This window comes from Hyperolius riggenbachi, chromosome 2, assembly GCF_040937935.1.
Source record: "Hyperolius riggenbachi isolate aHypRig1 chromosome 2, aHypRig1.pri, whole genome shotgun sequence".
In the NCBI taxonomy this organism is placed as follows: Eukaryota; Metazoa; Chordata; class Amphibia; order Anura; family Hyperoliidae; genus Hyperolius; species Hyperolius riggenbachi.
The window spans coordinates 249,445,454-249,469,438 of NC_090647.1; the positions used below are offsets into that span (position 1 = coordinate 249,445,454).

At 40.5% G+C, this 23,985-nt stretch overlaps 1 protein-coding gene across 5 annotated transcripts in view; it reads right to left on the reverse strand.

The window, feature by feature from the left end:
* The window catches only part of NF1 (neurofibromin 1), a 343,136-nt gene that overhangs the window by 134,111 nt on the left and 185,040 nt on the right, over positions 1 to 23,985 (reverse strand). For all 5 annotated transcript variants that reach the window (XM_068268482.1, XM_068268483.1, XM_068268479.1 and 2 more), the window contains 5 exons: positions 19,294 to 19,452; positions 16,706 to 16,803; positions 10,072 to 10,218; positions 3,552 to 3,698; positions 3,354 to 3,464 (listed from right to left, as the gene is read on the reverse strand). In XM_068268482.1, coding sequence (XP_068124583.1) covers positions 3,354 to 3,464; positions 3,552 to 3,698; positions 10,072 to 10,218; positions 16,706 to 16,803; positions 19,294 to 19,452 — 662 coding nt within the window. The remainder of the gene's footprint in view (positions 1 to 3,353; positions 3,465 to 3,551; positions 3,699 to 10,071; positions 10,219 to 16,705; positions 16,804 to 19,293; positions 19,453 to 23,985) is intronic.

Genomic DNA, 23,985 nt, shown 5'->3' on the forward strand with positions numbered 1-23,985 from the left:
TATGGGCCCTGGTGTCTAGTGGGTCCTTCCTCTCCCTCATACAGCAGAGCTGGTGACTAGTGGGTCCCTTTCCTCTCCTTCATACAGAGTACCAGGTGTTTAGTGGAACCCACCCCCTTATAGCTTGCCTGGTGTCTAGTGGTCCCCCTTCCCTCTCCCATAGAGTGTGGTCTAGTGGTGGCTCCCCTCCCCACATCCCCTAATTGCAGAATATTGGCAGGGAAGGCGGTACATGAACAATTTCAACTGATTCGGGGCTAGTCTATACAGTCTATACAGTGTCATCCAGTCCTGGATCAGATGGCATTCTTCCACCACCTCTGCTGCCATTGCTCTGCAATTAGAGGATGTGGGGAGGGTGAGAAGACACCAGACCACCAGGAAACACTATGAGAGAAAGAGGTGGGACCGGCAGAAACCAGGTACAATGCATGATAAAGTGAGATTTTGCTTTGTGGGCTTTTTAAGAGCAGAAAAAGCTTGGTTTATATGCAAGTATATACAGTACTAAAAGGTTAGTGACCTCGTACAGTTCAATGCACAAACCCATTGGGAACTTTTCTTGAAAGGAACTTTAGGAAAAATAACTAAATAAATGTATAAGTACCTGGTGTTTCCTCTATCCCATTTCAGGCCATTGGCTCCCTCCGGTCCTCCTGGGTTGCTTTAAACCCTCACTGGATGGCTCTGTATATTTGAGAAGCCTGTGCACAATACCCGTCTCAAGTGTTCTGTGTATGTGCAGTACTACTGTGCAGGAGCAGAAACTTCCGGCCTATGGGAGCGGACTGTGCATGCACCAAATGAAGCCAACTTGCCTACCTCGCCAGCTAACAGAGGATCAAGGCGGCCAGGGAGGAAGGCAAGGGAGACAATGGCCTAATGGGGACTGGATGAAGCCCTTGGTGCGTATAATGTTTTCCCCTCTCCATTTCAGGTACACTTTAAGTCAAGAAGACTCATTACAAGTATCTCCAATATTATACACATCTGATAGGGCTGGATATAGTACAACTGCAAGGCAAGATCCATTATTGCATCACTTTTAAAAAAAAATGCATTAGGTCAATTTTCATCACGTTATTTTTTAATCGGTTGTATTGGTAGCATTGCACTTTTGAACAGCTTTCTACACTGTGTTTGCTCCCATTTAAATGGAAAGGAGGGTTAAAATAGTCACACTGCAGCACTGTTCTAAAGTTCTATAAACAGTTCTGGTGAGATCCTAAGTAAGGTCATATGAACACATGATTGTTACATATTAAATAAAAGACTTTTTAACATAAACTACGGTAACCCCATTTGAAACGGAGGAACTTTTCTTGGATCCACAATAAAATCACAAAAATACTGTAGTACAGTTTCTAAAAATGAATGCAAACTCCAAACACTTATTCAAATAATGTGAAAACATTTCAATAAGTTTTACTGAAATGTAGGGGTGAAAATATATTGGAGGCTGAGAATGTGTTGAAATACCATAGGCAGCCCACAGCTTCCCAGTAGCTCTTATGAAAAGAGACAGAATTTCATTGAATGCTTAGCTTTGAAGATTGTTTATATCAGCCTTTTACTTCTTTAAAGGACTTCCGAGGCCACCCCTAAGATGGCCGCCGCCTTGATCCGCGGCTGCGCAGTACGCTTTGCCGCGATTGCGACTGCGCAGCCTTTAGCCCGCCTCCCGCCGCACGCTTCAGGAGGATGCCGGGACCCATACGCGGCGAGAGGCGGGCTAAAGGCTGCGCAGTCGCAATCGCGGCAAAGCGTACTGCGCAGCCGCGGATCAAGGCGGCGGCCATCTTAGGGGTGGCATCGATGCGACCCGTTCGGTGGGGTCGGGGCTTGCCCTGGGGGAACGAATAGGCCGACACTGACGGCAGAACGGAGCGGAGGACGCGCAGGGCGTCCTCCGTGGATTCGGCTAGAAAAAAGGTACAGTGTAATTTTCTTAGTTTTGGCCTCGGAAGTCCTTTAAGTAAAGCCAAAACTTCCTTTTAAAGTTAACGTTAGAGTGGGAAGAGGGTTAGAACCTCTTTCAGATCTCTTTCAATGCTTTCGGGGGCTTTCTCGTTCAATGACCTTATCAGGAACAGCTGAAGTTTCTCCAGTACAAAGACAGGAATAAATACACACTTTAGTTAGGACATCTTTAAAGGAAAACTGAAGTGAGAAGAATACAAAGGCTGCCACATTTACTTTCCTTTAAACAATACCCCTTGCCTGGCAACTCTGCAGATATTGATTTGGCTGCAGTAGTGTCTGCATCACACACCAAAAACAAGCATGTGGCTAATCTTATCAGATCTGACAATGTCATAAACACCTGATCTGCATATGCTTGTTCAGGGTCCATAGCTAAAATGATCTGAGGCAGAGGATCGGCGGGACTGCCAAGCAACTGGTACGGCTTAATAAATAAATATGGCAGCCTCCATAGCCCTCTTGCTTCAGTTGTCCTTTAAAGGGAGCCTAAACTGAGAAGGATATGGATTTTTCCTTTTAAAATTATACCAGTTGCCTGACTCTCCTGCTGGTCCTGTGCCTCTAATACTTTTAGCCACAGCCCCTCAACAAGCATGCAGATCAGGTGCTCTGACTGAAGTCAGACTGGATTAGCTGCATGCTTGTTTCAGGTGTGTGATTCAGCCACTACTGCAACCAAAGAGATCCGCAACTGGTATTGTTTAAAAGGAAACATCCATATCCCTCTCAGTTAAGGTTCCCTTTAAGGTTCTTACTATGTGAGTAACCCTGTAAAAGCGGACCTATAGTGTAAATTCCAAAATGCAAAAGAGTCTAAATGACACACACACTGAACAGTTACACATTTTTTTAACCACTGCAGCAGGTGCTTTCTGTATTAAGCAGGGAAGAAGCATTGTGACAGCTCTGGTATGCGTCATAATACATTGTCACTGTGAATACTGTAGTTGGCACTACACACCTCTTCTCTTTGCCTTCCTCGCTTTGATTGGCTGGCTTATGGGCTGCTCTAAGAGCTACAACCCACCCCCCATGGCAAGATTTCTTTGAAGCCTTTGACAGAGCAGTAAACCATCGTGACAGTTTTTTAGGATGGGGCATGGCTAAACATCAGTACCCGTATAATATAGTACAAGTGGTCAGTTTTTTTTGTACTTCAACAAACTGAATTTATTTTTAGACTTTAAGTCTGCTATGGGAAAACTCACAAGGTCACCAAAAAATACCATTATGACAATGTAATACATCCCAACTTTTTCCAAAACTAAAATACATTTTAACTGGAGTTAAACTTTAATATGAAACAAACCCAGAAAGTATCAGTGGTTGCTATGTACATTATCCTCTGGGGAAAAGGCCATCTTACTTACCGTCTTGCAATATAGTAGAAAACTGGGTTTCCAGCTTTTGATGTCCCTGCTTGGTAGAAAATATTAAGCGTTTTCAATGCTTTAAATTCTTCTTTCTCATGTACTTGATGTCTGTTAATATGAATGTAAAAATACAAATTTAAAAACTAGGAGAAATTACAAGCAAAAACACTGTAGTGTACAAGAGTCCACCATTACCTGGTCATAAACTCTTCAAACTTTGAGCTTGTAAGATTCAGACTTGACCAATGTGTGTCTGCCACTGGCTTGTGCTCCGGGGGCCCAAGGTAAGCGAGCAAAGTTGCCATTTTGTCAAATGGCCTTCTTCCAACAGCTTTGTGATCCCTTAAGAATATAAATGAAAACAACGGTGAAAACTGAAACGCTAACATTTTTTTGATTATGATAATTTATACTGTCTACACAACTCATGTAGTACCTTCATGTTACAACAAATTAACGTAAAATGCATTTCTTGTTAAAAAAAAAAAATTGTGTCAGTTTTCTGGTTAAAGAGGAACTGCAGTTAAAAGAACAATGAAAAAATATTGCTTAATTTTTTACAATAATCATTTATAAATGATTTAGTCAGTGTTTGCCCATTGTAAAATCTTTCCTCTCTCTGATATACATCCTGACATTTATCACAGGAAGACATCTTTACTGCTGGCAGGTGATCTCTGTGGAAGGAGATGCTGCTTTTTTTGACAGTTGGAAACAGCTGTTATTCCCCACAATGCAACAAGTCTCTCATAGTGTGATGTCAGGACCATGGTCACGCATCACACGTTGGGAGGGGTGTCACCACAATATCAGCCATACAGCGTCCCCGATTATCCATTTGAGAAAAGGTAATGATTTCTAGTGAGAAAGAGGGTATCAGCTACTGATTGGGATGAAGTTCAATCCATGGTTACAGTTCCTCTTTAAAGCAGCTCATGGTCCTCCAGCATAGAGATCATTGGTAACAAGCTAATATTCCAAGTTTGGTGCCATTTAGTCACAAATAATAAAGAACCTCAAAAAAAAGTTCTTGAAATCTAAAACTACGGATTTTGATTGGCTGTCTTAAAGTTCTAAACACTATGCTGAAAACATACAAAACACTATTTATGCGTGTTGAGAGCTATAGAGCTATATAAATAATTAAAACTTCAGGTACAGCCTGTATTGCCTATGTGGTTTAACATGTGAGATACAGTGGGTTGCAAAACTATTCGGCCCCCTTGAAGTTTTCCCCATTTTGTCACATTATTGCCACAAACATGCATCAATTTTATTGGAATTCCACGTGAAAGTACAATACAAAGTGGTGTACATGTGAGAAGTGGATCGAAAATCATACATCATTCCAAACATTTAAAAAAAAAAATAATAGCAAAGTGGGGTGTGCGTAATTATTCGGCCCCCTGAGTCAATACTTTGTAGAACCACCTTTTGCTGCAATTACAGCTGCCAGTCTTTTAGGGTATGTCTCTACCAGCTTTGCACATCGAGAGACTGAAATCCTTGCCCATTCTTCTTTGCAAAACAGCTCCAGCTCAGTCAGATCATATGGACAGCGTTTGTGAACAGCAGTTTTCAGATCTTGCCACAGATTCTCGATTGGATTTAGATCTGGACTTTGACTGGGCCATTTTAACACAGATATGTTTTGTTTGAAACCATTCCATTGTTGCCCTGGCTTTATGTTTAGGGTCATTGTCCTGCTGGAAGGTGAACCTCCGCCCCAGTCTCAAGTCTTTTGCAGTCTCCAAGAGGTTTTCTTCCAAGTTTGCCCTGTATTTGGCTCCATCCATCTTCCCATCAACTCTGACCAGCTTCCCTGACCCTGCTGAAGAGATGCACCCCCCGAGCATGATGCTGCCACCACCATATTTGACAATGGGGATGGTGTGTTCAGAATGATGTGCAATGTTAGTTTTCCGTCACACATAGCGTTTTGCATTTTGGCCAAAAAGTTCCATTTCGGTCTCATCTGACCAGAGCACCTTCTTCCACATGGTTGCTGTGTCCCCCACATGGCTTGTGGCAAACTGCAAATGGGACTTCTTATGCTTTCTGTTAACAATGCCTTTCTTCTTGCCACTCTTCCATAAAGGCCAACTTTGTACAGTGCATGACTAATAGTTGTCCTATGGACAGAGTCTCCCACCTGAGCTGTAGATCTCTGCAGCTCATCCAGAGTCACCATGGGCCTCTTGACTGCATTTCTGATCTGCGCTCTCCTTGTTTGGCCTGGGAGTTTAGTTGGATGGCCTTGTCTTGGTAGGTTTACAGTTATGCCATACTCCTTCCATTTCTGAATGATCGCTTGAACAGTGCTCCGTGGGATGTTCAAGGCTTTGGAGATCTTTTTGTAGCCTAAGCCTGCTTTAAATTCCTCAATAACTTGATCCCTGACCTGTCTTGTGTGTTCTTTGGACTTCACGGTGTTGTTGCTCCCAATTTTCTCTTAGACAACCTCTGAGGCCCTCACAGAGCAGCTGTATTTGTACTGACATTAGATTACACACAGGTGCACTCTAGTCATTAGCACTCATCAGGCAATGTCTATAGACAACTGACTGCACTCAGATCAAAGGGGGCTGAATAATTATGCACACTCCACTTTGCAGTTATTTATTTGTAAAAAAATGTTTGGAATCATGTATAATTTTTGTTCCACTTCTCATGTGTACACCACTTTGTGTTGGTCTTTCATGTGGAATTCCAATAAAATTGATTCAGGTTTGTGGCAGTAATATGACAAAATGTGGAAAACTTCAAGGGGGCCGAATAATTTTGCAACCCACTGTAAGAGGTTGAAATTTGTAAGCACATCCGACTGATACATTTTACCCTATCATGTCAGGGCCAGATTCAGCCTGGACAGGAAGATATGGATACTGCCATGAACAGCCTGCTCACTATATAAGAGCCAGCAGGACAGGTGAGACGTTTGACTTGTGTATCTATAGCCATGAGGCTATGCTACATTGATAACATGAATGTATTTCAATTTTATGTTTTGCATGTTTCGCACTACTGCACGTTGATTGTCCTCTGATGAAGTCTCCAGAAGTTATGGGGGTGAAACATGTCAGGCTAGGTGGAGGGTGGTGTTGTGTACAAATATGCATTTATTTTATGTGATTTAAAGGGGTAGACATCCTGCTAATACTGAGGCTGTACATATCCAAAAGGGTGTTCTGACGTATTTCTACCTCTTATCTCACATGTTAATTAAACCACACAGGCAATACAGGGAGTGCAGAATTATTAGGCAAGTTGTATTTTTGAGGAATAATTTTATTATTAAACAACAACCATGTTCTCAATGAACCCCAAAAACTCATTAATATCAAAGCTGAATATTTTTGAAAGTAGTTTTTAGTTTGTTTTTAGTTTTAGCTGTTTTAGGGGGATATCTGTGTTTGCAGGTGACTATTACTGTGCATAATTATTAGGCAACTTAACAAAAAACAAATATATACCAATTTCAATTATTTATTTTTACCAGTCAAACCAATATAACATCTCAACATTCACAAATATACATTTCTGACATTCAAAAACAAAACAAAAACAAATCAGTGACCAATATAGCCACCTTTCTTTGAGCTGGTGCACACCAGAGCGGCTTTTTGGGCGTTTTCAGATCTGCTTGCGGCTGCGGATCTGCTTGGTCAATGTATCTCAATGGGGTGGTGCACACCAGAGTGGGAGGCATTTTGCAGAAACGAAAAATGCCTGGGTGAGGCATTTTTAGGATTGTGGATGCGTTTCTGCCTCAATGTTAGGTATAGGAAAAGCGCAAACCACTCTGAAAAACGGCACTTCAGAGCGGTTTGCCAGGCGTTTTTTGTTACAGTAGCTGTTCAGTAACAGCTTTACTGTAATAATACAGGAAATCTACTACACCAAAACCGCTAGACAAAACCGCAAAACGCTAGCTGAAACGCCACAGAAAAAGAAGAAAAAGCATTTCAAAATCTGCTGGCATTTTGCGGATCTGCTAGCGGGTTTTGGTGTGCACCAGGCCTTAGCAAGGACACTCAAAAGCCTGCCATCCATGGATTCTGTCAGTGTTTTGATCTGTTCACCATCAACATTGCGTGCAGCAGCAACCACAGCCTCCCAGACACTGTTCAGAGAGGTGTACTGTTTTCCCTCCTTGTAAATCTCACATTTTATGATGCACCACAGGTTCTCAATGGGGTTCATATCTGGTGAACAAGGAGGCTATGTCATTAGTTTTTCTTCTTTTATACCCTTTCTTGCCAGCCACGCTGTGGAGTACTTGGACGCGTGTGACGGAGCATTGTCCTGCATGAAAATCATGTTTTTCTTGAAGGATGCAGACTTCTTCCTGTACCACTGCTTGAAGAAGGTGTCTTCCAGAAACTGGCAGTAGGACTGGGAGTTGAGCTTGACTCCATCCTCAACCCGAAGAGGCCCCACAAGCTCATCTTTGATGATACCAGCCCAAACCAGTACTCCACCTCCACCTTGCTGGCGTCTGAGTCGGACTGGAGCTCTCTGCCCTTTACCAATCCATCCATCTGGTCCATCAAGACTCACTCTCATTTCATCAGTCCATAAAACCTTAGAAAAATCAGTCTTGAGATATTTCTTGGCCCAGTCTTGACGTTTCAGCTTGTGTGTCTTGTTCAGTGGTGGTCGTCTTTCAGCCTTTCTTACCTTGGCCATGTCTCTGAGTATTGCACACCTTGTGTTTTTGGGCACTCCAGTGATGTTGCAGCTCTGAAATATGGCCAAACTGGTGGCAAGTGGCATCTTGGCAGCTGCACGCTTGACTTTTCTCAGTTCATGGGCAGTTATTTTGCGCCTTGGTTTTTCCACACGCTTCTTGCGACCCTGTTGACTATTTTGAATTAAACGCTTGATTGTTCGATGATCACGCTTCAGAAGCTTTGCAATTTTAAGAGTGCTGCATCCCTCTGCAAGATATCTCACTATTTTTTGACTTTTCTGAGCCTGTCAAGTCCTTCTTTTGACCCATTTTGCCAAAGGAAAGGAAGTTGCCTAATAATTATGCACACCTGATATAGGGTGTTGATGTCATTAGACCACACCCCTTCTCATTACAGAGATGCACATCACCTAATATGTTTAATTGGTAGTAGGCTTTCGAGCCTATACAGCTTGGAGTAAGACAACATGCATGAAGAGGATGATGTGGTCAAAATACTCATTTGCCTAATAATTCTGCACTCACTGTACAGGCGGTACCTGAACTTTTAATTATTTATTGAAAGTTACGTTTTATATAGCTCTATAGCTCTCTACAACAAGCATAAATAGTGTTTTGTTTTTTCTGTCTTAAAGTACCCCTGAAAAATGGAAAAAAAAGGCCATGGTGTGCTAGATTACCTCCTCATTACATCGACTATACTAATAAAAAAAAAAAAAAAAAGCTAGTCGTTTCGTAGAAAAAACGTGGCCTAATAAATCTACCCTTTTTATTAGTGGCTGGATTATGAATATTACTCAACTGGATACACAAACACCTCATAATAGGAGGAATGAATTAAGATTTGTTTTTCAGTCCAATTACGCAATCCCTTTCTAGAATACAGTTCTTCAGTAGAATTTGAAGGGTCTGTGTTGGACAAGCTATTTGCCATCTAACCTTCCAACAATTAAGAATAGGATCCAATAAGGGGTTTTGGTGGGGCATATCAGAGACCTGTATCCAATAACCATTTCTGGTCTGGTCAAGATAGTAGAACTTGACATTACTAGAGCTAAAATACAATTAACAAAGAGTGTATTTATGTGTATAATCTCACACAGGTATTAGAAGACGGCCTGCATCAGTCTTTTAAATGCACGATCATACAACTTGAAGAAGTTGGACAACTTTTGTTAAGTAAAAGACATGCTAGCGACAAGGCGTTATCACTGATAAGAGCCGACCAACGACTGATAAGACACAGCTCAAGTCAATCCAACTGTTGGATTGACTTGAGCTGCGTCTTATCAGTCGTTGGCCGCCTCGTATAACTGAAAACACCTTGTCATTTGCACGTCTTTTACTTGACAAAAGTTGTCCAACTTCAAGTTGTTTGATAGTCGTGCATTTAAAAAACTTTTGTTGAGCGTGTGTATGAGCCTTTAGACAGACATAATCAAGACATCAAGGAACTCAAGTTTTGCATTATTGATGCAAACCTTACTAAATCAGAAAAATTATACTTATGACAACTTGTTTGCAAATGTTCAATATGATTTAAATGAAACAATTTATATTGTTTCATTTCAATCTCTTTGTAATTGTTTTTCCTCTGAAACAGATGGCAGGATATAAACCAGTGGTGGTGTCTGCATAAAAAAAAAACTATTCCCCTTTTTGTAACTAGATCCAATTTTATATTAATTTCAATATGGTATATGTTTGTGCACTGTATGTATGCCCAAAATAGTGTAGTACGTTCAAGAACCTACAGGTAGTAGTAAGGTGTATAAGAGTTCACATTAAAAAAACGTTACCACAAAGGCAATCACTGTATAGGCGGGTGAGGATTTTATGACTTAACCCCACTCAGGTTAAGAAGTCACTCTCTGTAGATAGGAAACAAGGGGTAACGCCACTTCACCAGGCGTGGACTTGGCAATATGAAGAGAAGCTTGAATAGAGGCACCAGAATAGAGTAAACCGTTTAAAAAGAAAGGCAGTGTTTTTTCAAGCATTGGGAACACATGAGTTCCTTACCTGTTACTGGAAAGATACTGTCCAATCTTCTCTTGGTTGTTCCACAGTAAACGATGTAAGGCAAGGACATTTCCATCAGTAATGAACGAGAGGCTATGATTAACTGTGTCACTTGGAGGGCAGTTATTGGCAATGTCAAAGAAAAACCTAAGTTAGAGAAAAAAACAAATTAGGAGTTTTTCACTGTGTTGCATAGCAACATCAATACCACACATAGCTGTAGCCATTTATTGCATATACACAAACATAAAAGATATAAAAAAAATAGTAATAATTTGGCCCCAAAATTTATTTAAACCAGTGTACCTTTGAGTTAGTAAATCGGAGTGCTACTACGAGGCGATTCATCCAAGTCCACAACCCTTTCTGTATTCAAATATAGAGAATGCTTAGAAGCACCTTTGTAAGCCAATAGTAGGTGGCAGTGGAGCAGGACTGGTAGTAGTATTATTACTAGAGATGGTCAATGTCATGCTATTAATTCTGAACTTCATGCAAGTTGAATGCAAATAAAATAAAATTTTAAATAAATCAGAATAGTTAAAATGTGCATTGGGTTGGCCCAATTCCAAGCTTTATACAATCTGCATTAAATTATCACGTAAGCAAGAATTAAAAGTATCTCTAATCAGAATTTTTAAAAATTCACAAAATCACAGAGATTCTGAGGTTCTCAACACCAAGGGAGGTTTTGCCTATTGTTGGCTGCAATTGACTGCTACATACTGCAAACATGATTAAAACAAAGCCAATTGGAGTATACGGTAAATGTCAAGTAATGTTCTTTGTACAAAATCTGACACAAGGATGAGAAGTCTAACTTTTGCAAAGACAATTTTTGGGTACATCACATGCTCAGTTAACAGAAATGATGGCAGACTGAATGGTTTTCAGCGGAAAGAACACATATCTTCATATATTTTAGGTACAAACTATCGATCAGTGGGAATATCAAGAACAGTAATTGCTATAGCATTCGCAGAGGTCTAAATTAGCTGGAAAACATGGTTCAATTTAACAACCCCTCCTAAAACAAATCACATTGCAAATAAATCCATCATATCAATGTCCTCTACTCCCTCCCCCAATAGTGCTGGGCACAAGTGTGCGTGTGTGTTTGTGCGTGTGCGTGTGTACAAATTATTATTGATTAACCACTTCACCACTGAGGGGTTTTACCCCCTGACCACCAGAGCAATTTTCACCTTTCAGTGCTCCTTCCATTTATTTGTCTATAACTTTATCATTACTTATCACAATGAAATGAACTATATCTTGTTTTTTCCCCTACCAATTAGGCTTTCTTTAGGTGGGACATTATGCCAAGAATTATTTTATTCTAAATGTGTTTTAATGGGAAAATAGGAAAACATGTGGGAAAAAAAATTGTTTCAGTTTTCGGCCATTATAGTTTTTAAATAATGCATGCTACTGTAATTAAAACCCATGAAATTTATTTGCCCTTTTGTCCCGGTTATAAAACCGTTTAAATTATGTCCCGATCACAATGTTTGGCGCCAATATTTTATTTGGAAATAAAGGTGCATTTTTTTCAGTTTTGCGTCTATCCCTAATTACAAGCCCATAGTTTATAAATTAACAGTGTTGTACCCTCCTGACAAATATTTAAAAAGTTCAGTCCATAAGGTAACTATTTATGCATTTTTTTTAATTGTAAAAATTTTTTTATTACAAAAAAAAAAAAATGGGGAGTGTGGGAGGTAATGAGTTAATTTTTTGTGTCTAACATTCATTTGTATGTGAAAAATGTTTAGGGTGTAGTTTTACTATTTGGCAACAAGATGGCTAACTCTTTGTTTGTTTAACTTTTTGTTTAATGCTTGGAGAAAGTAGTAGGAGGCTGGGTAAGATTTTTTTTTCCACAATGATCGTGCTGCTTAGCGGAAAAGCAGCGGATCATTGCGGGGCTTAGATCAACGAACGGGAATGGATTTTCCCGTTCATTGATCTCCGGGCGAGCGGCCGATGGCGTGTTTACCCGCGAGAATGCGCGCTAGAGCGAGCGGGAGCGCGGGCAGCGGCGGGAACGCGGAGAGTACGGATTTCTCCTTCCCTGGGGGTTAAAGGATGTAAAAAGGGACGGAGAAATTCGTACGAGCGGGGGTAAAGTGGTTAATAAACCGCCAACATATTCCGTGGCGTTGTACAGAGTAGGATACGAACAAGGGGTCGATATTACTAGACAATAGTGTAGACCAATATACAGAATACATAATTAGTGACAAAATACAAAAAAATTATACAAAATACAGAATTAGTAATGACAGTGATAAAAGTAACATAATAAATAAAATGTATAATGATTTCCAAGACACAAAATGAGGAGAGAGCCCTGCCCTTGTGAGCTTACAATCTAAAGGGAATGGGAGGGGGTGGGAAACAAGAGGAGGGGTAGTATACAACAAATATATAGAGGCAGGGTGTTTTAGGATACCTAGTAGGAGTGCAATTTGGCCTTAGGACAAAGGGAAGTGGCCTAAGGTAGTGCATATTGCTTGTCAGAACAAATGTTTTTAGAGAGCGTTTAAAGGCAACATAGGTTGGCGAGTGACGGATGTGTTGTGGAAAGGCGAGTGACGGATGTGTTGTGGAAAGGCATTTCAGAGGAGGGGTGAAGCGCGTGCAAAATCTTGTAAACGGTAATTCTAGAGGAGGACAACAGAAGTGCAGATGTGCAGATCGGAGATTGCGATTGGGTTTGTATCTGGAAATTAGTGAGGATATGTACTGTGAAGAGAGATTGTGGAGAGCTTTGTAGGTTAGGGTTAGGAGATTGAACTGGATCCATTGGTTAATTGGCAGCCAGTGAAGAGCTTGACAAAGAGGGGCAGCAGAGGAAGATCGAGAAGAGAGATGAATGAGACGAGCAGCTGAGTTCAGTACCGACAGGAGCGGGGCCAGTCTGTTAGAAGGTAGTCCACAAAGAAGTATGTTGCAGTAGTCCAGACGAGATATTATAAGAGCATGTATTAACATTTTTGGCGTCTTGAGTGAGAAAAGGTCGGGTGCAAGATAGGTTTTTGAGTTGGAGATAGCAGGAGCTGGTTATGGAGTGAACATGAGGAGTAAAAGAGAGATGAGTTGAATTCTACCCTCAAGCACCGTGCTTTGGGAACTGAAGTTATGGGAGTGTTACTAACATTTATTGTTACTTGAGGCAGAGAGATGGACAGAGACGGTGGAAAAAATTATTCGTTATGTTTGTTTCATATTAAGTTTTAAGAAGCGAGAGGACATGAAGGAGGATATAGCAGACAAGCAGTCAGTAACACGTTTGAGGAGCGAGTTAAGGTCTGGGGCTGAGAGGTACAGTTGTATATCGTCTGCATACAGGTGGTATTAAAACCCGAATGAGTGGATTAAGTCACCAAGACCGTGCATGTAGATGGAAAAGAGGAGGGGACCAAGGACAGAGCCTTGAGGTACCCAAGACAGACAAAGCATGAGGAGAAGAGATCTGATCTGAGTAGGAGACTGTGAATGACCTTCCAGAGAGGTAGGTAGATAACCATGTGAGAGCGAGGCCCTTTATTCCTACATTTTTTATTATTATTATTAATTGTATTTATAAAGCGCCAACATATTACGCAGCACTGGACATTAATTTAGGTTACAGACAATATTGAAAGTATTTGTAGGAGTAAGGTGTGGTCAACGGTATCAAATGCTGATGACAGGTCAAGAAGGATGAGTATGGAAAATTGACCATTGAATTTAGCTGTAAGAAGATCATTGGCCACTTTAATAAGGGAAGTTTCTGTGGAGTGGTTAGAGCGTAAGCCAGACTGGAACTGATCAAGTAGGGAGTTAGCAGATAATTAATGGCTTAATTCTGCATGTATATGGCGTTCAAGTAATTTAGATGCAAATGGGAGAAGGGACACTGGGTGGTAGTTGGCGAGTGTGGTAGTATCTAGGGATGGTTTTTTTAAGTAGTGGTGTCACAACAGGCTTTTTGAGTGGGGACGGAAAAATGCCAGTGGAGAGGGACAGGTTAAATAGCGATGTTAGTGTAGGCATGAGAAATGAGGATAGCTGCGGAATGAAATGGGAGGGAATAGGATCCAAAGAACAGGTGGTTAGATGATCTTTGGATATTATAGAGGAGAGAGAATGTTCAGAGAGTGGGGAGAAGGCAGTTAGAGAGCAGTCGAGAGGTGTGGAGGTGGGATTTGAGGGCTGCATGGAGAATTCACTTCGGATTTTGTCAATTTTATCAGTGAAGTATGTTGCAAATTCTTCAGCTGATGAAGATGAAGGAGGAGGAGGAGGGGGATGGAGAACGGAGTAGAAGGTGCTGAACAAGCGTTTGGATTGTGGAAATGGGCGGATATTAGGGAAGAACAATAGGACTGTTTTTTGCCACAAAGTGCATTTCTGAAGTTGTTCAAGGCCATCTTATATGAAATGAAGTCCTCACTTGTGTTACTTTTTCTCCAACGCCGTTCAGCTGCTCTAGAGCATCTTTTTAACTGTTTAGTGGCTTTGGTCATCCAGGGCTGGCGACTGACACGGTGAGGGCGGACATTGGCGAGAGGGGCAAAGTCATCCATGACTTTTGTAATGGAGCTGTTGTAGTGTATAGCAGCCGAGTCTGGGTCAGTAAAGAATTTTGTGAGGAGAGGTGCCAGGGCATCAGAGACAGATTGCATGTCTAGATTGCGATAGTTTCTGTGAGTATGTGAGCGTGCTTGTGCCAGGGTGGTAGGAAAAGAGGAGGAGGAGAGAGAGAAAGAAATATAAATATATATACTATATATAGCATACGTTCATTAAATATCAAAGTCAATTAGTTCAGAAGACATATAATTTTTGTGTCAATTGCAGCAAGCTCTGTAGTTATCAGCACTAGTTGCAGTCACGACTGTTCCTCCATCCTGGTTTTTCAGAAGTGTGTGTGAGCGTGTGAAATAACGCCTGCCCGACCCACACACACAGCCGCATGGGCCCATCCACAGAAAGACACAGGAACATGGGTTTTGTTATATAGGATACTTAAAAGTCATATTTAGGTTTATCAAATATAGCGAGTAGAAAGAAAAATGTTAGAGCAGCAAGGTCAGCCATACTATGCCAGGGTAAAAAACAAACAAACATATAAAGGTAGATAACTACTTGTGCTATATACATAACAGATGTATTGTATGGTCCATGTTTTGATTTCAGTGAATTTTATATAGTAAATAAAGAGAATTTGGTTCCTGGAATTTGCCCTTTAGGTTCCCTCTGACTGAAGCCAAACCTGATGTCATTTCCTCCCTTACTTTTTTTTTTTTCTCTGAGAACCGACTCTAGCTAGCTTGCTTTGTAAACATGCAAGCACAGCAAGATCAGATTTCAGCCTTATGTTACACTAAACTGCCCTCAGCCAATCAGTGAGAAGCAGGAATGAGGGAGGGGTGATGACAAGCTTCCTTCTCGTCGGCAATGTAACAAATAGAGCCAAGCTGACAGATGAGATTTATTGCAGCAGAAATATTTCGGATTATATTGGAGTACTTGCAATGCAGGGTAAGGTTTTAGGCTGCATAATGAACACAGAACAGTGGGTAAATGGAATTTGATTTTGTGGCTGACAATCCCTCTTTTAACCATTTCTGCCGCCCGGACAAAAAGCTCACATCCAGGCGGCTGCTCTGCTGCGGTGCCGCACGCTATCGCGGGCGCGCCCTTGTGCCCCCGTGCTGTCCCCCGGTAGCCCTGGGATCAGTGAACGGGAACATGGTTCCCGATGATCGATCCATGTCCCCTAGCAGAAAAACCGAAGCACTCTTACTAGAGGCTTCAGTCTTTCTGCACGTAAAATTTTCCTGGTCACCCTTGTGCTTCCGCTTAGCGAGAAGCACAAGGAGGGAAAAAAACTCAAGGTGGCCACATCTTGTGGCCAAATAGTAAAACTACATCTAAATATTTTTTACATTACAATTTACACATATAATAACATTAAAAATTAATTGTTTATTTCCCACACCAAAATATTACCCAAATAAAATTTAATGGGAAAAACAACAATTAACAAAAAAAAACCAAAAACAAATCGTTACCTAAGGGTCTGGAACTTTTTAAATATGCATTTGAAGGGGGTATAGTATGAACATTTTTTAAATGATAAGCTTGTACATAGTGATGGATGCAAAACGGAAAAAATGCACCTTTATTTCCAAATAAAATATTGGCGCCATACATTGTTATAGGGACAAAATTTAAATGGTGTCATAACCGAGACAAACGGGCAAATAAAATACATAGGTTTTAATTATGGTAACGTGGATTATTTTAAAGCTATAATGGACGAAAACTAAGAAATAATGATTTTTTTCCATTTGTTTCTTATTAATCCTGTTAAAATGCATTTATAAAAAAATAATTCTTAGGAAAATGTACCACCCAAAGAAAGCCTAATATGGGGCGGAAAAAAACAAGATATAGATAAATAAATGGTGATAAGTAGTGATAAAGTTATTAGCGAATAAATGGGAGGTGAAAATTGCTCTGATGCATAAGGTGAAAAATCCCCGCGGGCTGAAATGGTTAAGCTATGCATGAATTATATACCAGATACATTCAAAGTATGTAATGAGAAAGGAAAAAAAAAAGTTCATGAGCATCTTACCTCCTTGCAGCATCAAAGTTGTTTTTCACAAATTCATTAAATGGGCGCATATGCTCCTCTTTTGTAAACAAGACATGATTGGCAATACTCTGGAGAATCTGTTGTGAATTAAGCAATATAAAAATTAATTGCATCCAGATATTACCAATGCTTAATTAATAGTTAAATATCTAATAAAGATGCCAGAAGTACTGTAGGTGATTGTACATTTCCCATTCCATATTATAACAATTCTTGTCTTAAAATTCTGTAGAAACAGGGCATCATCAAAAGCAGAACCTCCTCATCAGCACAATGCCAGTATTAATGAGTTTATACGGTCAGGGGTTAAAAAGTTGGATAAATCCTATTGTAATAAGAGCAGCAAACCTCCAGTGTGTGTTAGTATGGAACTATATTCAATAGAAAGTCTCCAAAATAGGAAATGGCATCCAATTTTCATTTATCAGGTGAGAAATGAAAATATACCCTGGGTAGAGAAAGCTTCACATAGAAGACTGAAGTGACATGATTTTATGTACTAAAAACAAAGCGAAGTTGAGCAATTGAGTAAGCTTTGAGCTGGACACAGAACACCCCTTCTAAAGCCATGTACACACTTTAGATTTCCCTTGGCTGAAACGATCTTGCTGATCATCAGAGTTGAAAACAAGTGAGTACATGCACACTCTACCATTGCTTGACTGATAGTCATCCTGACCACTTCTGCACTGGTGGGTGGCTTCACCATGCAAGAAGCCTAGCACCATCTCTATTCCACATTCCTTGACAACAACAAAAATAACAGCTGTGGAGCACGTCCAGTGGATAAAGCTTCACATGTATTTTATCAGTTAAAATCTATCAACCAGTATGGCTGATTACAACTCACAGAGCCATAGAGTGCAGACACCTTTGTATAGTTTTGTAGGTTGTAGCCAGCCATGCTGGCGAATGGATTTTAACTGATGAAATTAAAGGAATACTATCGATGTATGCATTTATTTTTAAATGCTGTATGTTGTAGCACACATTAGGGCAAGTACTAGGAGCATTTTGATTCCTCACACAGCTGTTCCTCTCAGTTGTAAAATCCTCCGTCAGTTTTGGATACAAAATGTATCTAAATACTGACGGCTCCCAGAGGGCTAGACCATGTCTCTGCACAGGGGAGTTGCTATCAACTCCTCAGTTTATAGTTTAATTATCAGCTTGCTGAAAGAATCTTATTGATATGGTGGTAAGGGGTTAAAGATTATACCAATGTGTGTTTATTATCTTTGCTTCTCTTGACTGATAAAGATACTAATAATGCTAATTGTAGACAGTGGCCTGCCCCTCTCAGCAGCTTGTAAAGTGGATGCAGCCTGGAGTGAATCACCACAAGCAGGCAGCCAGGCAACCAGTCTGAGTGTAAACACAGACTAGTGTTATAGCTAGTTATATTCCAGCAATATTACAGCTCATTTAGTTACCTGTTACCACCTCAGATCAGCCTGTTTCTCCTCAAGTCTCCTGCATGCTGTGAGTGACACAGTGAAATATATTTGTGAGCTGTGTGAGAAATGCATTTTTAAGCAGGGATAGCGGGAGAGAGACCTGGGTGAATAAATAACGTGCCCCTAGCACTAGTGGTAATGTGTACACTAATATAGAGTATTAAAAAAAAGTTGTTTCAATCGATAGTATTCCTTTAATGTTGAGTTTTATTTCACTGGATGTGCTTTACTGCTGTTTCTCTTCAGGCTGCTTTCACAGTGGAACGTTACAGGCGCACGTTAGACCAGCCTGTAACGCAGACCACCGCACAGTAATGCAAAGTCAATGGGCTGTTCACAGTGCCCACGTTGCGTTACATTGTAACGCAAGACGTCAAGACAACGTACTGCATGCAGTACTTTATACGCGGCTAAGCCGCGTTAGACTGCTTGCACATGCTCAGTAATGTTGGGGAGGAGGGGAGAGCGGCTAGGCACATGGCTAATTAATATTCACTGCACTTTGTGACGTGTGCAGTGTTTACTTCCTGGAGCGGCCACTCTGTGCGGCGATTGGCTGGCGGGACCACGTGATGCCGCATGCGTCCAAGAGTACGCATCACGAACGCCAGAGTGAGCTGCACCACGCGGCTCGCTCTGACATCCACATCCAACACCACCAGGTGTTGCGTTAGGGGCACGTTATGCAACCATAACATCCCCTAAAACGCAACGTCCTGGTGGGAAAGTAGCCTCAAGGTAAATGCAACTGCTTGTCTTAGTGGAAGCACTCCAGGAAACTGGGATCAACCAGCAATGTGTGCCAGCAATCTACTGCAGTATTGTCCATCTCTATTCCACACAGCCTAAAATGATCAGGAATTAACATTTTCGGGTTGCAGGCGTATGAAGTTTAAGAGTGCTAGACAAAAAATAAACATTCTAGAGAGTCAGGTCTCAGTATAGGCTGGTGAAAACAGCTGGAGAGGTTTCTGCAATTTACAGATATCCTGTCTCCTAAGTCCTACTCCTCTGTGTCTCCTCTTGTTAAATATAAACAGAGCTGAAGTAAAATGGGAAAATGTGTAGAGATTGCACAAGCTAAAGGAGTAAATATATGTTTCAAGACACCTTAGACATAAGCTTTAAGCCACGTTCAATTCTTGGTGGTGGCTTCTTCTCCAATATCCCTGCTTCATAAGGAGACACAATGGCCGGGTTAATAAACCTGAGGAACATAGCACTTCCAACTGCACCAATGCTGTTCTGTGGAAACCTCTGGCTCACCACCTGTAGAACACAAAAAATAAAACTGCATGTTTAATGGTGGTACAATACTGACAATTCTGTACTGAATACACAGACTTCAGTACACTTATTTCAAAACTGTATCACTAATGCAATTAAGAGGATGTCAAAGAAATATATACCGTATGTAGAACTTCATAAAACTATTAAATTTAAAAAAAATAGGGCAAACGAGTCAAACAATTGTTTCAATATTTTCAACTATTATGTTATTTGATTCAATCTGGTCCAAGTTTTAAAGCTCCCACATCTGATAAAATTCTTACATTTAATTGGCTTTTCTGAACTTGTTAATTCGCCTAAATGAGATCCTTTTATTGAATGGTAATCTGTTTGGACAGCACAAGTTTATTATTTCACTCCATTAATCAAGAGTGACCACACGGATACCAGGAAGGGCATGAAGACTTTCAGTCCTTTCAATATTGCCCAAGTGACCACGAGTACAGCTCGCAATGGAGAACAACTACAGTACTCTCTGTGCTGAACAGAATTTTCACCATCATTACAGCTGGAGCTGGGAATCTGAATAATACTAAGCATTTTATTTTGGAGTGAGTTTGCCAGTGTTTAAGGCTTCACATTTTTTTAAGAATCCTCTGTATGAAGTCATCAAAAATTATAAAATAAACCCCAAGCTGAGACTGCACAAAAAATCCATGCTTAGAATGTAAGCTGCATGGAGATGGAGGCCTGCACATAAAATTATACTTGACTAATGTCTTCTTGTTAAAATAAACAAACAAAACAGTGTATGTTTTCATTGTAGCAGCAATTTAAATAAACATTGTCTTGAAGGCAAGTTCAACCCAAGCCTCCCCCCCCCCCCATCCAACTGCCAGAGCAAAATAAGGTTTTTGTGCAGTCCACATAAAATCTAGCGAATGGTTGGAGGGATAGGCCACTTAAATAATTCACACAAGCAATTATGTCACTACAACATTTGTCACTTAACACGTCGCTCATTTTAAGTTGCAACGGCTGTCAATTTACACACACCCACAAAAAAAATCAAAACTCTTCTTAACATTTATCTCTACATTACATTGTACAGGATCACGTACTTCACTGATTTCTTGAAAAAAAAGCTACACTGTGAAAGCAGTGTATTACTATGCTTCTGCAGACTACAAACAGTGATGATAAAGTCTCAGTTGCTAGAGAAAAAGGCTAATTTGTCCTAAAAAACTGGATAAAAAATATAAACAAGGGTTATGAAGTTTGTTTCATTTTTGAAGATTAAGGCAAATGTTTTACGTTTTATCTAGCATTCCTCACTTTCCTGATCAAAAAAATAAAAACAATTGCAATTCAATGCTTAAGTATATTTAAAACAAAGCAAAAACTCTAGAGAACTAACTCCATGTGGGAAGTTTAACATCCACAGACCAAACTCCTCTGTGGCCAAGGAACTGAAGACAGATTTTTTTTTTAAGTCTCTAACCAACTCCGACCAGCTGAGCAAAAATATATACTGTGCTGTATCAATACAATGGAGTATCTGTCTGGAATGCATATATGAAATAGAGGCGCAAGGAAATTTAGGAGCCTGAGATAGTCACTAGTTGAATATTGGTAAAATTACCAATACTCTACTATTAGACTCTATGTAATTTCAATAGTAAAATATTGGTAATTTTTTCAGTAACTTTGCCTAATCTGACCCCATTTAAACTTGAACTCAATGGATGCCTAACCCTAACCAAACCCCCATGCTTGCCCTGCTGACCCCCAACTGACACCTAAGGCTACCCGAACCTTTCAACTGATGCCTAACCCTAACAAACCCAACCGATATCTAACCATAACAACCCCATCTATCCCTAACCAAGCTGTTGCTAAAAATAGCAAGGCCTTCTATTTTATCGGGCACAAAAGGTGCTGGGTAAGTTTGGGCACTGTCATAGGCACCTATGTTAATAGCCGTGATTATTGGCTATAACCGGATATTAAGGGGGAGGGGGGGGGGGAGACGCCTGATAAAATAGTGGGCCCCTGGTGTTGCCTGCTATACAAACTGTGGCTACAAATGGGCCTCCGGCACCCACATTTCCAGTTAAAGATGTTAATTGCAGCTATGAGCCACTTCACCACTGAAGGGTTTTACCCTTACGGACCAGAGCAATTTTCACCTGTCAGTGCTCTTCCCTTTCATTTGCAAATAACCTTATCACTACTTATCACACTGAAATGATGTATACCTTGGGGATTTTTTTTGCTACAAATTAGGCTTTTTGAGGGGCTTTTTCCACTACACAACTGAATCGCAAAATCGCAAATCGCTAGTGATTTTTAAATCGCTAGGGTTGTTACTTTATCATAGAAATCATGAGAAGTATTTTTTCACTATAGTGATTCAATTTGGAAATTGCAAATCGCAATCGCTTTCTGGAGCAAATTTTTAGAGTGATAATGCAATGCAAATTAAAAAAAAATCGCAATTGCATAACAGAATTAATAAAAAAATTTGCAATCGCTGGCATTTACGATTTGTGATTGCGATTGCTAATGGAAAAGGGCCCTAGGGTGATACTTGTTTTCAGCAATTCTCTATTAATTTAAAAAAAATACACTATTTCTCCAATTCCACCCCTATAGCTGTAAAATAAACAATGCTACTGTAAACAAAACACACATTTGCCCATATGTCCCCGTTATTACAATGTTTAAATGATGCCAGTAGTACAAAGGTGTGTTTTTGTACCAGAACAATAATTACATGCGCTTATTTCCCAAAATAATAATATATCATGACATACAAAGTAAAAAAGCTGAGTCCCTAACGTAATTATGTATTTTTCTTTTAAATGCTGTCACTTTTTTTTTTCAACGGTTGTATTTTGGTAACTATGAGGGGCAGGGGAGTGGGAAGGAGCGTTTATTTCAGCGCTGGGCAACTTATGGTCCACGGGCCGAATCCGGCAGGATTCCTCACTTTCCCCCCTCCTGAGTCCAAAGCAGGCGATTAGCGGGGATTAACTCACCGACATAGCGCCCCCTGCATCGCATATCCATAGTAACAGGTCACCACATCACACCAGCGTATTACACGCTGGCTGCCCACATGTGGTACGCTGCCATGTTATGTGACGCGTGTCACGTGACAGCCTGTTAATATGAACGACGCAGGAAGTGCTATGTAGGCGAGTTAACCCCCGCTAATCTCCCACTTGCAAACCTTCAGGGAGGGACGGGGGGGGGGGGGGGGAAGAGAGAAGAGCAGGCCAGGCATGTCAAACTTTGTCCAGGTCTGATTTAATGTATTTTATTTAAATTATACAGTGTGAAATGTATATGTTGGAGTGGTCAGGGCCACCTGGATTGATTAATCAAGGTAAGTAATCAAGATGCAGCACAACCTGTACAAATCCATAGGTAATTGCAAGCACTCAATGCAACAAAACTTATAATGGCCTCAAAAGCCCAGATTTCCAAAAACTAAACTTTAGTACAAAAAGTGGTTAACAAATGTTAACACTGGTTCAATTTAAGAAATCTTAGGGTGTGGAGTCTCACTACAGATCCATAAATGCTGCTAGGTAAAATGATCTGATAACTCGACTGGTTTAGGATTTAGGACTTCTTATCACACTATAACGGTTATGCATTCTGCAAGATGCAAATAATAAAAAAATTAAATCTGTCACTAAAATGAGCACTCCTAAAGCAAATGATTCTGAGATGATGTACATCGAATGCTAACTTTATGCAAATGTATGCAGCTTGGAATTGGACCAGTCAAATGTGGCAATTGATAGATTTGACTGGTCAATTTCCAAGCTGCATACATTTGCATACAAATGATCAAGTTTCACTTCATCCCTCCATGAAAAGTTGTTTGATGTGGAGATTGTGGTCAGACCTGCCTCACTGTAACATGCAGTGCCACAGCCGTTCGCAAATAACTGATGGTAAGGGGGTAAGGGATGTTACATTTTCTGGTTGTGTGGAAGCACAATAAAGCTTTAGGCGGTTGAGAGTGATCTGTTGAAGCAGGCACTTTTAATTTTTAAAATGTAAAAATAAAAGAATTGGCAACGGTTTTAAATGCATTTTGATGCAGTTCATAATAATTGGATGAAAACCAAGGTGAATTAGGGCTTTAAAGTGGACCTAAAGGAAAACTCAGATCAAAAATCAAATATCTCCCAGAAGTTTCCTATACTGTCTTTAAGACAATTCCCTCTACCCAGGCCCTCCTGCACACTGCGACAGTGCTCCTCTTCATGCACAAGCACGGCCATGCCTGCACAGTAGCACAGAGGGGCTTCTGTACGAATGGCTCCGGCTTACTGCACAGGCGTACTTGCGTGCAGGCATGCTTAAAGTGAACCGAGCACCTTTTTATCACTCAGAACATTTCTATAGCACATGAAAAATGCATGCCGACAATTGTTTCATTATTGAAATAAACTTTCATTTTACCTTGTATTTTACATTCAAAGTAGTTTTATTAGCCTGTTTCAGCAGGCCTGCCCGACCGTCCCCATCTGCAGAGCTTTCAGGAAGCTAATT